Source organism: Drosophila subpulchrella, unplaced genomic scaffold (genome assembly GCF_014743375.2).
Source record: "Drosophila subpulchrella strain 33 F10 #4 breed RU33 unplaced genomic scaffold, RU_Dsub_v1.1 Primary Assembly Seq33, whole genome shotgun sequence".
NCBI classification, from domain to species: Eukaryota; Metazoa; Arthropoda; class Insecta; order Diptera; family Drosophilidae; genus Drosophila; species Drosophila subpulchrella.
In genome coordinates, this window is record NW_023665570.1 from 1,157,069 (window position 1) to 1,172,299 (window position 15,231).

The window sequence follows — 15,231 nt, forward strand, 5'->3', positions numbered from 1 at the left end:
TCACACACACGTTGCTCAAGTAACCAAATAAACTTATAAACTGACAGTCCGACTAAAATCAGTATTGACACAACAAAAGGTATTGACGAATTGAACGCTGGGATCTCGGAAACTATAAAAGCTACACAATTGGGATTAGGCGCAGGTTCAAGATATTTTTGCGCAGCGCAAGTTTAGTTCAACTGGGTGCCACGCCCACTCTAACGCCTACAAGCCGCACAAGATTGTGGCACTAACATTCACTCACTCATATATAAAAGTGATAAGTGTAAAAATGTTAAGTAGATAAAAATTGAATCATCCGCACAAGATTGTGGCACTAACATTCACTCACTCATATATAAAAGTGATAAGTGTAAAAATGTTAAGTAGATAAAAATTGAATCATCGATGTACATACATACATATTTATTTTGAAGTTGGTTAGGTGAATAGCGGCTATCTGATAGTCAAGGTACTCGACTATAATGTTTTTCCATATTTGTCTTACTTTTGTACATATTAAAAAATTTTTAAAAATCACAAAACAAAATCAAGGTGCCACGCCCGTTTTAACGCCCTCCATATTTTTCAAGATTTTTTTCAGTGTAGTTCTATTTTATTTAAAAAAGTGAACTGTTGGTTATTTGCATAATCATTTATCTTCAAGCTGGAAGTATAACCAATTTTATTAGTACAGACCTAGAAAGTCGGAAGTGTAGATACTTAAGGGGCAATCGTCTTGGGCCGACCTCTCTTTGAGTTAATACCCAATGGTGTGTTGCTTTTTTTTAGTGGAATTCAAGTATATTTTTTGTTGACACTGTAGGAATATTAAAAACAAATTTGAACAGAATCGCAGCAATTATATGAACATTATATAATTTTGGGTCGAGTACTAAACGCTCAATTAAAAGATTTAAATACCCAGCTGGTCTATAAAGCCCAGCGACTTTTCGGCTGTAGTATAAGTACTGAGTTAACACTTTGTCAAATGGTAAAAAATTGGAATCCAATGAGCATATTTCTTGTATTTTGTAGCAAAATGTTTCAAAAAATTGGCATGTTCTTGATTTTTTGGATTTGCACGACACTGGCTGCGGACATCCTAATGGCTACACAAGGTAAAAATATGAATAATTTAATAATTAGTGTTCCAGGAAAAATTAAAAAGTTTTTAAACATATTTTTAGGAGGAACAAAGTCTCACAAGATACCATTCTGGGAACTGGCGAAGGGTCTAATTTCCAGGTATTTATGCATGTAAATTCTTTTAATAATACCCATTCCTCGTCAAGAAAAAGGTATATTATACGTTTATTTTGAAGGACATTTTCGCGACACAATAATGTTAATATACTTCGATCCAAACATGTGTGAAAGTCGATATCCCGAAAACTATGAGAGAAAAAGGGCTTCGACTTAACCAGGAGATTCTACTAATGCCACTAAGGCAAGCCAGTTATTTATGAAATTGACCACGGTTTTATCAAAATTGAGAGTAAGAATAACTAACATAATTAACATTGAGCATAGAAAATACAGGGTATATTGTGCGGATGAATGAATGATACAATACATTTCTTAACCCATTCAGTACTTATTGAAAAGGTCGAATTTGTGTGAAAATCTACTTTTTGAACTTTTTTCCGCGACTTGAAAACTTAAATTTTTTGATGCAAAAAGTTTCTTTAAACAAAAATAATAGTAACTGCAAAAAGAATTTTTCAAAAATCATTTTGATTATATTTATAATGTTTTTTTGAAAATGCTTAGAAACATGCATTTGAGCCATATTTTTCTCTTTTTCATAAAAATTTTTTTTGACATTGTCACCTTCAAAAAATCATAAAAAATATAAGCAAAATGATTTTTTAAAAATTCATTTGGCGGTTACTATTATTTTTGTTTGAAGAAACTTTTTGCATCAAAAAATTTAAGTTTTCAAGTCGAGGAAAAAAGTTCAAAAAGTAGATTTTCACACAAATTCGTCCTTTTCAATAAGTACTGAATGGGTTAAGAAATTTATTGTATCATTCAAACGGCATTTAAATTTCGTTTCCATTGATGCAAAAGTTAACAAGATGTAAGTTCAAATTATGAGTATATTTAACTTTTGTTTTGTGAAAATACTTTTGACCACCCTTGTACTTCAATATTCTTGATCAGGATCTCTAGCCGAGCCGTCCGTATGAACGCCGTGACCTCGGAAACTATAAATACTGGGATTAATCCTGCAGATTGTAGAGATTCCTGCGCAGCGCAAGTTTGTTTCGCCAGGGTGCCACGTCGACTCTAACGCCTACTGGCTCCTACAGTTTAAATGGTAGAAAAGGATTTTAACTGAAGTGTATTGTTCTCGTAATTACCCATCGATTGACCCAACAAAATGTTGCCACGCCCACTCTAACGCCCACAAACTTCAAAAAAGCCTCCATATGAACGCTGATACCTCGGAAACTATCAAAGATAGAGGATTGGTATTTAAGATTTAGATTCTTTAGCTTCGCACGCAGCTCATGTTTATTATGCTGATGTGCCACGCCCACAAGCCGTGCAAGACTGTGGCGCTCACAGTTTTGTTGCTAGAAAATCCAACTTAACTGAAATGTATTGGTCCAGTCAATACCTGTCGATTGTCCTAATACCCACAAACCTCCCAAGATAAAAATCAGTGACGCCAGAGCCGCCTGGCTTTATATTTATGCAATGTACTTATGCATGTGTGTGTAAGTACACATCTCTCCAATAAATACATTACCAATTTCAATTATCTAAATCCGATTATGTTAATGTAAACATTAAATAGCTGAGAATCAATGGTATGGTCCCGGAACGGGGCTTTTCGCTCTTTGCATTACCACTCTCTCCATTCTGACCTGCATTCTCATAAGCGAAAAAAAGAGACGTAAGATCTTTTACCCAGTGTTGAAAATTTGTGCACGTAACAGCGCTGTAAATCTTTCTGTTTTCCCATGAGTCTATGACTAACTCTCTTATGACGAAGCCATTGTGCCTAATGCGAATTTTGGAGAAACTTCTTAACTTTTATCAATTTTCAATTTAAAAGCTGAGTAACGGGTATCTGATAGTCGAGACACTCGACTCAAGCGTTCTTTCTTGTTGTATTAATAATAATGTTGCGAGAAGGTGTGAGGTAAAGCCGTGAATCTATTTGCTTAAAAATGTATATGTATTTGTTTAAACATAAGTGAAATTAGTTTTACCCTTTTTTATATTAAATATTAAATTATATATAAAGAATTTGTTTTTAAACGAATCACATTTTCCCAGCTGTAAAGGCATAAATGCATATACTGTATATACACAACACACGCATGATATCAGAATTCTTATTTTAATTCGTTTTCCACCTGGATTATTATTATCATTATTCCAATTTTGAAGTGGTCATCTTAACATTTCAACATAACTTTTAATAATTTTAAATTTAAAAGCTGAGTGACGGGTATCTGATAGTCGAGACACTCGACTATAGCGATCTCTCTTGTTACATTTCGTTTATCCCTGCAATAATTTTCCATCGCGGAAAGCACTTTTAAGTGACTTCTAGAAGATGAAAACGATCGTCCGCGATATCGCATTCGTATCGCAGAAGTGACTCCCGTCGAGAAGAAATGCGCTACTTCGGCGACACTTCTCGAAGTCACTTCTGCGTTACTTCTGGAAGTGTCGCCGAAGTGACTCCGAGAAGTGCCGCCGAAGTGGCACATTTCTTCCCGACTGGAGTCACTTCCGCGATCCGAATGCGATATCGCTGAAGTAACTTCTGGAAGTGTCGCCGTAGTCACTTATGGAAGTCACTCAAAAGTGACTTTACATATGTTTGTAGAAGAAGAAGAGTCTTTCCCAATCGGAAAATCTTGAATGAAAACATATTTTTTTATACTTTCAATATTTTGCATTTATTATACCCGTTACCCGTAGAGTAAAAGGGTATACTAGAATCGTCGAAAAGTACGTAACAGGCAGAAGGAAGCGTTTCCGACCCCATAAAGTATATATATATATTCTTGATCAGGATCAGTAGCCGAGTCGATCTAGCCATGTCCGTCTGTCCGTCCGTCCGGATGAACGCTGATATCTCGGAAACTATAGGAGCTAGGCTATTGAGATTTGGCATGCAGATTCCTGAGCTTCTTACGCAGCGCAAGTTTGTTTCAGCAGCGTGCTTTAACGCGTACTTTAACGCCCACAAGCCGCCCAAAACGGTGGCTCTTACAGTTTTGATGCTAGAGTAAACATTTTAGCTGAAATAAATTGTTCTCATCAAAACTTATCGATTGACCATAAAAAAGGTTTTCTACGCCCACTTTAACGCCCAAAAGCCGCCCACAAACTTCAAAAAAACGTAAGTATGAACGCGGATATCTCGGAAAATATTAAAGATAGAGAATTGGGATTACAGATTTTGATTCCGTAGGCTAGCGCAGCGCAAGTTGGTTACGCGAATGTGCCACGCCCACAAGCCGCCCAAGCCTGTGGCGCCCACAATTTTCATGCTAGATACAAATTTTTAACTGAAAAGTATTATTCTCGTCAATACCTATTGATTGATCCAAAGAAAAGTTTGTCACGCCCACTCTAACGCCCACAAACCGCCCAAACCTGTGGCGCCTACAATTTTCATGCTAGAAAAAATTTTCATCTGAAATGTGTTAGTCTCGTCAATACCTATCGATTGATAAAAAAAAATTTGCCACGCCCACTCTAACGCCCATAACGCTTAAATCTGTCTATCGCCCACATAACCATATATTGAGATCAGGGGTAGGTGTCGCATTTCAGACTCGCTTTGCTGCTTCCATGTCTCCATTTCCCTTTTGTCCCTTTAGCTGAGTAACGGGTATCTGATAGTCGAGGTACTCGACTATAGCGTTCTTCCTTGATTTTTGTATAAAGGCTTTGTCCGCTTGTATACACGGTCCCTGGCATGTAGGAAAATTTGCTGAACAATGTTATTTAGGTCCAGCTCCGTCGACATAAGAAATTTATTTATAACCATTTCTAAAAGAAACAGAAATAAAAATTGTTTTTTGTTATGTTGAGAATCGTTGGATGCTGGGTTTTTCCGCAGTTACACGCCAAGTAATGTTCACAGCTAGCTTGTCCGTAAATGGCTTTAAATAATCGTACAGCTCACGATTTGCACCCTTTGTTCAGGGGGACATTTAAATATGTTAAGCATTTAATACATTTAGAAAAAAACAAAGCTATATTTTTTAAACGCACGAATTTGATACAAAACCGCACTGTCCACAGACAAATCGCGCAACGAAAAGACGTTCAGGCGAAAAATTATGGCGTGGGTCAAAAGGAAGACCAAAAAAACTTTCCGAAAAAAAGGTGCAACGGAAAATTACCGCACTAATTATACCCGTTACTCGTAGAGTAAAAGGGTATACTAGATTCGTCGGAAAGTATGTAACAGGCAGAAGGAAGCGTTTCCGACCCCATAAAGTATATATATTCTTGATCAGGATCACTAGCCGAGTCGATCTAGCCATGTCCGTCTGTCCGTCTGTCCGTCTGTCTGTCCGTCCGGATGAACGCTGAGATCTCGGAAACTATAAGAGCAAGGCTATTGAGATTAGGCGTGCAGATTCCTGAGCTTCTTACGCAGCGCAAGTTTGTTTCAGCAGAGTGTCACGCCCACTCTAACGCCCACAAACCGCCCAAAACTGTGGCTCCTACAGTTTTCATGCTAGAATAAAAATTTTAACTGAAATGTCTTGTTCTCATCAATACCTATCGATTGACCCAAAAAAAAGTTTGCCACGCCCACTTGAACGCCCACAAACCGCCCACAAACTTCAAAAAATCGTAAATATGAACGCGGATATCTTGGAAAACATCAAAGATTGAGAAATGGGATTTCAGATTTAGATTCCTTAGGCTTAAGCGCAGCGCAATTTTGTCACGCGAATATGCCACGCCCACTAGAACGCCTACAAACCGCCCAAACCTGTGGCGCCCACAATTTTCACGCTAGATCAAAAATTTTAACTGAAATGTATTGGTCTTGTCAATACCTATCGATTAATCCAAAAAAAACTTTGCCACGCCCACTCTAACGCCCACAACGCTTAAATCTGTCTACCGCCGGTAGGTGGCGCATTTCAATCTCGCTTTGCTGCTTGCATATCTCCATTTTCCTTTGGTCCCTTTAGCTGAGTAACGGGTATCTGATAGTCGAGGTACTCGACTATAGCGTTCTTCCTTGTTTTGTTTTTGTAAAATGTGTACTATCGTCTTTTTAGCGGTCAGAAGTGTTTCAAAAGTTACTTCTTCGCGATCCCGACCCTTTTAGTTTTTGTAAAATGTGTTCTATCGCGCAGAAGTTACTAAAAAGTGACGCAGGAATTGCGTACAAAATGCATAAGCCTAAGTGGGCTTTGTGTTTATGTGTGCGAAGGTGCAGCAATAACCCTTCCCTTCAGTTCCAAAAATAAATTTTCACTTTTGAATCACCTTGTGAATACCGCGGGACATGTCCGCTTGCACGAGTGAAGAACAAGTGACACTCCATATAGACAATTGTATGGGATGTCCGCTTTTTCACAAGTGAAAATTCAAATGAAAATTTCCCTAGGGATTTCACTTGTTCCTTATACTCATTTTTCGTATGGCCTGTCACCTGCCGGCGACACGAACCACTTGAAATCACTTGTTAAATTCAAAATATTTCCGATGAGTTTTCGCTTATGAAATCACAATAGACAATTGTATGGGATGTCCGCTTTTTCACAAGTGAAAATTCAAATGTAAGTTTTTAGAAGTCTCACGGGATTGTTCCTTATACTCATTTGTCGTATAGCCTGTCATCTGCCGGTGAGACGTCCCAAGTGAAATCACTTGTGAAATTCAGAATATATCCCATGAGCTTTCTTTTTTATTGTTGAACGTTGATGCACCTTAGTGCAGTACAAACAAATGGCCCAAACGACACCAAGCACGTGCTTGTTACAGGGATAGAAGTTGAGGAACAAATTAAAAGATATAGGGTGTTATAATTAAAAAAAAAAAAAATTAGATGTACATCGTGGCAAGTTATTAGGGTAGTAGTTTCGCATTAGTCTAACTGGAACATTAAAGGCTTACCAAATGTGAGGAATCAATATCGCCTCTGATAATATTATTCATAAAAATAGTACCAAGAATAGTTCTATGGTTTACTAGACTAGGCAAATTAATTAATAGCAATCTACTCGAGTAAGAAGGCATCCTGACGTTTTGATCCCGGTTCAAACCACGTAAGGCAAAAGGAAGAAATTGTTTCTGTACAGTCAATGTGCACTTAATACTGAGGACACCAAACGGAAGAGCAGTATTTTAAATTAGGACGGACAAGGGAGGTAAATAATAATTTGGTAGTGTATGGATCTTTAAATTCTTTAGACCACCGCTTTATAAACCCAAGAACACTCATAGCTTTATTTACAGTAGAGGTTATGTAGGAGTCAAATTTAAGTTAAGGATCTAGGAGAACACCTAAATCGTTTACTGAGTATATGCGGGCCAGGGACATGTTCTGAAGAGAGTAACTTATGAACGTTGGCGTACCCCTATAAAAAGTCATAACGTTGCATTTAAGATAGTTTAAATTCAAAAGGTTGTACCGACACCATTCCTGGAATCTATTAAAGTCTGACTGCAAGCAGAAACCAGACTCAATATTACTATATGATAAACAAAGCTTAGCATCATCAGTATACAAATGAATTATTCGAGACGAGTTTGGTTTCGCGCGGCGATGACCGTCACGATTTATTTCCAAAATTCAACTAACTCATAAGTACATAAATTCTTAAAATGTAAGCTAGCCCTATGCTCTGAAACTGCTGACCCGGCGACTCGTGCATTGAGTTGGACAACCGCTGCTTCCGTCGCAGTGCATTGCCCGCTGATTGTGCTGACCGTAGCACCGTCGTTGTGCAATGTCCGCAGGTGTCGCTGGCCTTGCATTATTCCCGTCTCGTTATGCGGGATTAGCCTGGGAACTTTCTTGTTGCTGGGTGATCGTGTTAACTCCTCCCCCACTTAGATGAAGGACGTCCTCGGACTTTTTGAAACCGTCAATAATAACTTGAAGGTCATGCTGGCGACGGACCCGCTGGCGTCTCTGATAGAGCTTGGAAATAGTAAAGCATATGGCCAAAAAGGCGATCGCGGCCAGGCCAGATACTATGGGCTTTTTTACCAGCCCCTTTTCCATTTCACCAATGTATCGTAAGTTTTCCATATTTAATTTTTGCATGGCCCGCAATGTTAATGACCGTTGATGCGGCTGGCGCTGGGTATTTCTTTACGTAGTTCTTTACGTTGCGGTAAATGGTGTTGTTTACTTTTGCTTCTTCGTCGAATGTAACGAGAAATGTTCCAGTTACAAGTTGTCCGTTGATCGTAGCTGTTCCGTTGTTGAGAATAATAACGCCGTCATCGATGATTGTTAGCGGCTCGAGGTGGCTCGTGCGAGTCGAACAGTGTGCGTTGCCCTCTGAGTGGAGTTGTTGTGCGCATGTTGTGTAGGGCATTTCTCTGCAGAACGTTGTTGTAAGGGCAGCGGTGCAGTTTCCAATCGGCATAATTTTGTTACCGCAGTCAGCTATAGTATCGCCTTCAGCAAAATTAAGAATAGTGCCGTTGTGTTCAACGGGGTGCAAGATTATTTTTTTACATGCTATGTAAGGCTTAGGGTATTTTAATATAAAGTGTAAAAAATTATTATCTAATAGAACTTTTATTTGAGCGACTTCCATTAGGTCAGTAATAGTAATATTTGTAGAATGTTCATTGATTAAATTTTGTAAATCGTTTGAGTCTAAAATCGCGGGGTTAATTATTCCAATTTTCGCAAGTGTAACTGACAGCATCAAAGCTTAGAGTTCGGAAATAATTATTCTATTTCTTGATAGCAAATTTTCATATAAATTTTCTGTATTTATCTGTTTTGTTTTTGCATTTTTTACCAAAATGTTTATTTGTTCTTGGGTCTTTGTGTTAATATTTATTTGCCTGTTTTCTGATTCTATGAGTTCTTTCTGTGTAAATTTTATGTTCTCGAAGTCATCGAAATCTAAAGTACCGGCTACAATTTTTAATGCAGTACCTAAAATTAATGCTTCTTGCGTGTCTATGATGAATATTTACTGTACCTATGAGAGTCCTAATGTGTCGTAAATCTGAATCTAATATTTGTCTCATATGTGACTGAGGGAAATGGTTTCTCATTTCTTCTGTTTCCTTTACTAATTCCGAGAACAGGGTTAGGTTACTTGAGTGCTTACATTTTCCAAATAGTTACATCCCCGTCCATGATTGGTATGTAATTTGAAGTCGTGTAGTCGGTCATTTTTGCTGTTATGGATACGGCGAGAAGTATTATTGTCCAAAACCTAGTGTGTTGGAGAAAAAAGGAAAATAAGATTTATTTAATTTACCTCAAGTTATCCTTATGGACCACCCTCCCTTTTATTAAGACTGTGGTCCCCAAGTCTGCTTCTATAATTTCTTCAGAATACAAATTTGAGAGTTTGTTTCCCAATCTCTTGTTTGATTTTACAAGGACCCTTTCTCCTACCTGAAAATTTCTGTCTTGTCTTGTTTTATTTAATCTTTCCAGTTGAATATTTTGTGCATTTAAAACTTTATCCCTAATTTCTGTGTTTAGCTCTATGGTCGACGAGTGTATTACGTCGATGGGTCGTTTATTTGTTACTGAGTGAATGGTTTTATTATATTCTATAGTCGCGAGAAGTATTAGTTCAACCGTGTCTTTAATTCCTCTTTCGATTTTTAAGCACCGTGCAATTTCTGCCAGTGTACTGTGGAATCTTTCCACTTGTCCGTTTGACGTACTGTGATGTGGCGGTGCATTAACAATTTGTATGTCAAACTGGTTACTTAGAAGGGTCTTAATTGTTTCGGTTTTAATAGAAGGCTCATTGTTGCAATATATGGTTTTTGTTCGTCGATAGAAATTAATAAGCTGTAAAATCGCGGTTTGTACGTCTGCAATGGTTCTGGAAGCGATTGGTTGAACAATTGAAAATTTTGATAATTTGTCTACACAAGGAAGAAAGTATTTTTTATCTGTAGAAAATATGTCAATATGTAGTAATTCGCCAGTATATGAGGGAATCGGTGTTTCTCCGAGAATCTGTTTCTGAGGATGTCGATCATATTTTGCCTTTTGGCAGGTTTTACAATTAACGACGACCTCATTTGCCATATGAGTCATTTTGGGGAAAAAATAGTCTTGCATAATCTGCTTCACGTTTTCCTGAGCGGCTCTATGAGCCCTGTTATGTTCTGACACCGTAATTTCTTTTTGTTCATTTTTGTCTAAGATGTCAGTCACCATGCGGTTCGTGTAACGGAATATGGTTGTCGGGAATGTTTCTATTAATTTATGCTGAATAAATGCCAGTACTGGAAGTTCGCATAAAATTGCATTGACTACGTCTTTCTTGACCACATCGCATACTCTCTGTATAAGTGTTTCTCTATCCGAGAAATACAAGAGATGTCGAGTCTTTTCACCGAACATAATGACCGTTCTAACTGAAGCAGTTCCGCTTTCCTCTATTATTATTTGGTTCCGAAAGCAGTTGACCGGCTTGTCTGTTTTTTCGATAGTGTAGGTGAGTGATAACTCGCTATGTATTGTGGCAATATCTGACTGCGCATCCTCTTCCAGTGAGTGGATGTGCTGTCGGGACAGCGCGTCAGCGACGTAATTCTCTTTTCCTGGCTTGTAAAAAATTTGGGCGTTATGCTCGTCAATAAAAGCTTTCCACCGCTTAATTTTGGCGTTTGGATTGCGATCTGAGACGGCAAAAGTGAGTGGTTGATGGTCAGTAAAAATGTTCAAATTTTTCACGCCATATAGGTAGTTCCTGAGGCTCTTTAGGGCCCATAAAATTGCTAGTAACTCCCTTTCATTCGTTGCAAAGTTTAGTTCCCTGTCTTTTAAAGTTCGTGATATCATAGTTATGGGTTTTCCGTCCTGTGATAGGACTGCTCCCAAACCGAAAGACGAAGCATCTGTCGTTAGGTCGAACGCTCTTTTGTAATTTGGGTACAATAACATTACATTTTCAGATGCGAGAACATTCTTAAGCTTCTCGAAAGCCTGGCGCTGATTCTCATCAAAGTTAATTGGTATTTTCTTTGATTGTCCAGCACCCACTTTGCCGTTATCACCTTTTAGGATGTCACTTATAGGTTTTGCAATAGACGCGAAGTCTTTAATAAAACACCTATAGTAACTTGCTAATCCAAGGAATGACCTGACATTGAATAGTGTGGTTGGTTGCTCGTAGTTACGAATTGCATCTACTTTGTTTGCGCATGTTCTTATACCTCCTCGTGAAACTACGAAACCTAAATACTCTACGCTTTCTTTAAAAAAATTTGATTTCTCACGCGCAACCCTCATATTGGCCTCATATAGCTTGTCCAAGACCCATGCTATGTGTTTCACATGTTCATGCATATTTTCTGAAAAAAAATTTACGTCATCGACGTAGACATAGCAAGATTTCCCTATTTGTTCTCTGAGCACATCGTCGATGGCTCTCTGAAAAATGCTGGGTGCATTCTTCAATCCAAAGGGAAGTCTACAGAATTCGTATTTCGCATTTCCTACTGAGAAGGCCGTTTTCTCCCTGTCACTTTCGGCGAGTAATATCTGGTGAAAACCAGACTTCAAATCCAAAGTGGTAAAGTACTTTGCCTTGCCCAAATTGGCCAAGATGAAAACTACATTCGGAATAGGATATTTGTCGTCAACTGTCTTTAAATTAAGTTTTCTAAAGTCTATTACAAGGCGTTTTTTTGTGTTTCCCTGTTCATCAGTCCCTTTCTTATCTACAACCCAAACCGGGTTGTTGTATGGAGACCGAGATGGTCGAATTATGCCGTCCCGTAACATAGCCTGTGTTTCTGTATTTACAAAGTGGGACACACCCATCGGGTGTGGGTACAATTTTGAATATATTGGGTCTTCATTCTCCGTCCGGATAGTACCGATGATATTAGTGTTGTAAGGCAGCGCCTCATTCGGTTCTGCAAATACACCCGTGCGGTTTTCTAACATTGAGTGGAATTTTTCCATAATTTCGTGGGGTACCTCGATGTCATCAACTTTTGTAAAATTAACATTTTCACATTTCAAAAACTTAATTTCTTCCGAATTGCTGTTAGTTATTAACTTTCTGAATTTTAGGTCAAGTACGACGTCGGTTTTTTTTAACAAGTCCAGTCCAATTATTCCGTCAAACGTTGTTAAGTTCGGTAATAAGAAGAATGTTGTAGTTGTGTTAAATAGGTTTAAGATGCATTTTTTGTTTACAGTGTTGTACCCATGGATTGATTTTACAGAAAATGGCTTATTTACGAAAATAACGTTTTTTAATTCTTTCATAGGTTTAATATAATTTTTGGAAGCCCCCGTGTCTATCAAAAGTTTGATTTTTCTCCCTGCGATATCCCTTTCTATGAACGGGAGCAGGGAGTCATGCCTAAAAAATTTATTTCGTCATAATCTATGAGGTCATCATCTATGTCTTCTACTTCCTCTTCGGCTACTGTAGGGTATTCGTCATTGTTTTCGATAGGTTGGTCATTGTTTAACGCCAAATGGTTTATTCTTTGATGTTTCGGTTCCGTGTACCTTGCGCTACTATTATTGGGTCTTTTATGCGCCAGTCCATGGTTACTATAAGCGTTGGGTTGATTATTTTGTTGATTGGTCTGCCACTGATTGTTTTGGGTTTGTCTATGAAACAGACTACTTTGTTGATTTTGAGTTGGTTGTCTAAAACGAGATGAACTATCGACGTCCATTGGCTGGACTGGATCCTGTCTGAGTGGCTGTCTTGGTTTTTTATTAAAATGGGGGTTTTTACCCTCCAGGTTAGATCTAGAGTCTGTTATTGTATTTCTTTCTCTGTCCTGTTGTCTCTGTTCGGACCTTTGAAGTTTTTCTTCCGTGCTACGGGCAAAACTACTTGCGAACATATATCGCTCGTGATTAGCCTCTACCTCTTGTGCTAAGGCTAGAGCGGATGGAAGATCGGATGGTCTAGCCGAAAAGAGAACATCGCTTAGGGATTTTTTTGTTCCCGAAATAAATACGCGAAGCGCATCTGCTCTATATTTTTCGTTCATTGACGCTGCTACGGTATTGTCGTAGGTCATAATTGTCTTGTTTATTAACAGAGTCAGCTTTTTCTCCACTTCGTCGTAGTATTGTAAGAGGGTCATGTTTCCTTGGCGAAGCGTTGACATCTCCTGTTCTACTAAGTATACCGGTCGTTTGTCAGCGTATGAAAAATCTAGTCGGATTATTATGGCTTTAAAGTTAAGAGGTGTGTCGAAAGACGAAAGAACCATATCGGCTGAACCTTTTATTTTATTTCTTAATATCCCTAATGCCTGGTAGTGCTTGGAACTACCGTCGTATTTTTCGTACACTTTATATGCTGTGTGCGCAGCTTTTCTCCATGAGAAGTACGTCTCATTTTTACCCTCAAAGTCTGGCAGGGACTTCATAATATCTAAGGTCTCACTACACGAAACACTTATTCTGATCTCAGCATCCCTATATGTTTCTACTTCTGGTGTGCTAATATTTACACCACCTAAGCGCTTCTGAACCTCTAGTAACTTTTGATCAAAACTTCTTTCCTGCAAGGCGAGGGCGCTTGCAACTGCGCTTTCTACAATGGCTTTTAACTGCTCGTTAGTCATTGCCATATTTGAATTTTTTGGTTTTTCCAGACAATCTTCCGCGCTTCTGAGTTTTCGAAATTCCTTTAGCAAATCTTCTATTTCACTATCACTCATATGTTTTAACACAAAGAACAAAGACTTTTTGTTCCTTTTGTATTTAATTTTTTCTCGAAAATTTTACGAAAATTTGTCTGAACTTGCGCCTATTTTTTGTCAGAGACTCTTGGAATAATTTATGAAAATTTTTGATTTATTCTTAAATTTTTGAATCGCTTTTTATTTGGGCCAGATAAGGGGGAAAAGTATCAATGAACACTCTACTTACATGGTCTTAAAAAAATTTTTTTTTTTTAATTAAATGTTGCTGCTCCTGGTACTTCTTGTTGTATCTTCCTTCTTCCTGGCGTATTTAATTGTGTTATGTTATTAATGCTGCTGCTGGTGCTTCTTGTTGTAGCTTCCTTCTTCCTTCTTCCTGGCGTATTTATTTATGTTATGTTATTAATGCTGCTGCTGCTGTTGGTTCAGGGTTCGTTGGTACTGTTTTTATTTATTTATAACAAATTTTATTTTTTAACTGTTCGAGGGTCTTACGAACGCGTTTTAAAATTGTTTAGCTAAACGACGGATCGAGGGTCTTACGAACGTGTTGGGCGCCAATTAATTATTCGAGACGAGTTTGGTTTCGCGCGGCGATGACCGTCACGATTTATTTCCAAAATTCAACTAACTCATAAGTACATAAATTCTTAAAATGTAAGCTAGCCCTATGCTCTGAAACTGCTGACCCGGCGACTCGTGCATTGAGTTGGGCAACCGCTGCTTCCGTCGCAGTGCATTGCCCGCTGATTGTGCTGACCGTAGCACCGTCGTTGTGCAATGTCCGCAGGTGTCGCTGGCCTTGCATTATTCCCGTCTCGTTATGCGGGATTAGCCTGGGATCTTTCTTGTTGCTGGGTGATCGTGTTAACTTATATTAGTACACGAGAGTGAGTTATGGTAGAGGGAAGATCATTTATAAACAGAGTATACAGCAAAGGGCCAAATTGACTGCCCCGAGACACTCCAGATGACACGTTGATCATCTTGGAAACAGCGTTGTTGAATAAAACGCTCTGAGATCTACCATTCAAATAACTTGAAATCCAAGTTAACAGATTATTCGGAAACCCGACCTGATCTAATTTAAATAAAAGAGGAGAGTGGTTAACAGAGTCAAAGGCTTTAATAAAATCTATAAATATAACGTCTGTCTGCAATTTTTTGGTAAGTCCATCTGTTACAAAAGATGGTAGTTCGAGCAGGTTAGTGGTGGTCCATCTTCGCTTAACAAAACCATGTTGACACGGAGATATCAAAGAGGACCACAAATGTTGCAAATGAGAGGTAATAATGCGTTCAAATGTTGTAGGAATTGCAGACAATTTGGATATTCCTCTATAGTTCTGAACATTCACCTTCGCACCCTTTTCGTGGATTCTTTCCAGATAGTAG

At 38.4% G+C, this 15,231-nt stretch overlaps 1 protein-coding gene across 2 annotated transcripts in view; it reads left to right on the top strand.

The window, feature by feature from the left end:
• The first annotated feature begins 668 nt into the window (after nt 1–668).
• LOC119559699 (UDP-glycosyltransferase UGT5-like) overlaps nt 669–15,231 on the top strand; it is a 254,909-nt gene continuing 240,346 nt past the window's right edge. The window contains exons 1-3 of one of the 2 annotated variants that reach the window (XM_037872761.1): nt 669–755; nt 1,021–1,103; nt 1,173–1,230. In XM_037872761.1, coding sequence (XP_037728689.1) covers nt 1,025–1,103; nt 1,173–1,230 — 137 coding nt within the window. In that variant the 5' untranslated portion in view covers nt 669–755; nt 1,021–1,024. Of the gene's footprint in view, nt 756–1,020; nt 1,104–1,172; nt 1,231–15,231 lie in introns of those variants that run through there. The other variant, XM_037872760.1, reaches the window with a different exon arrangement.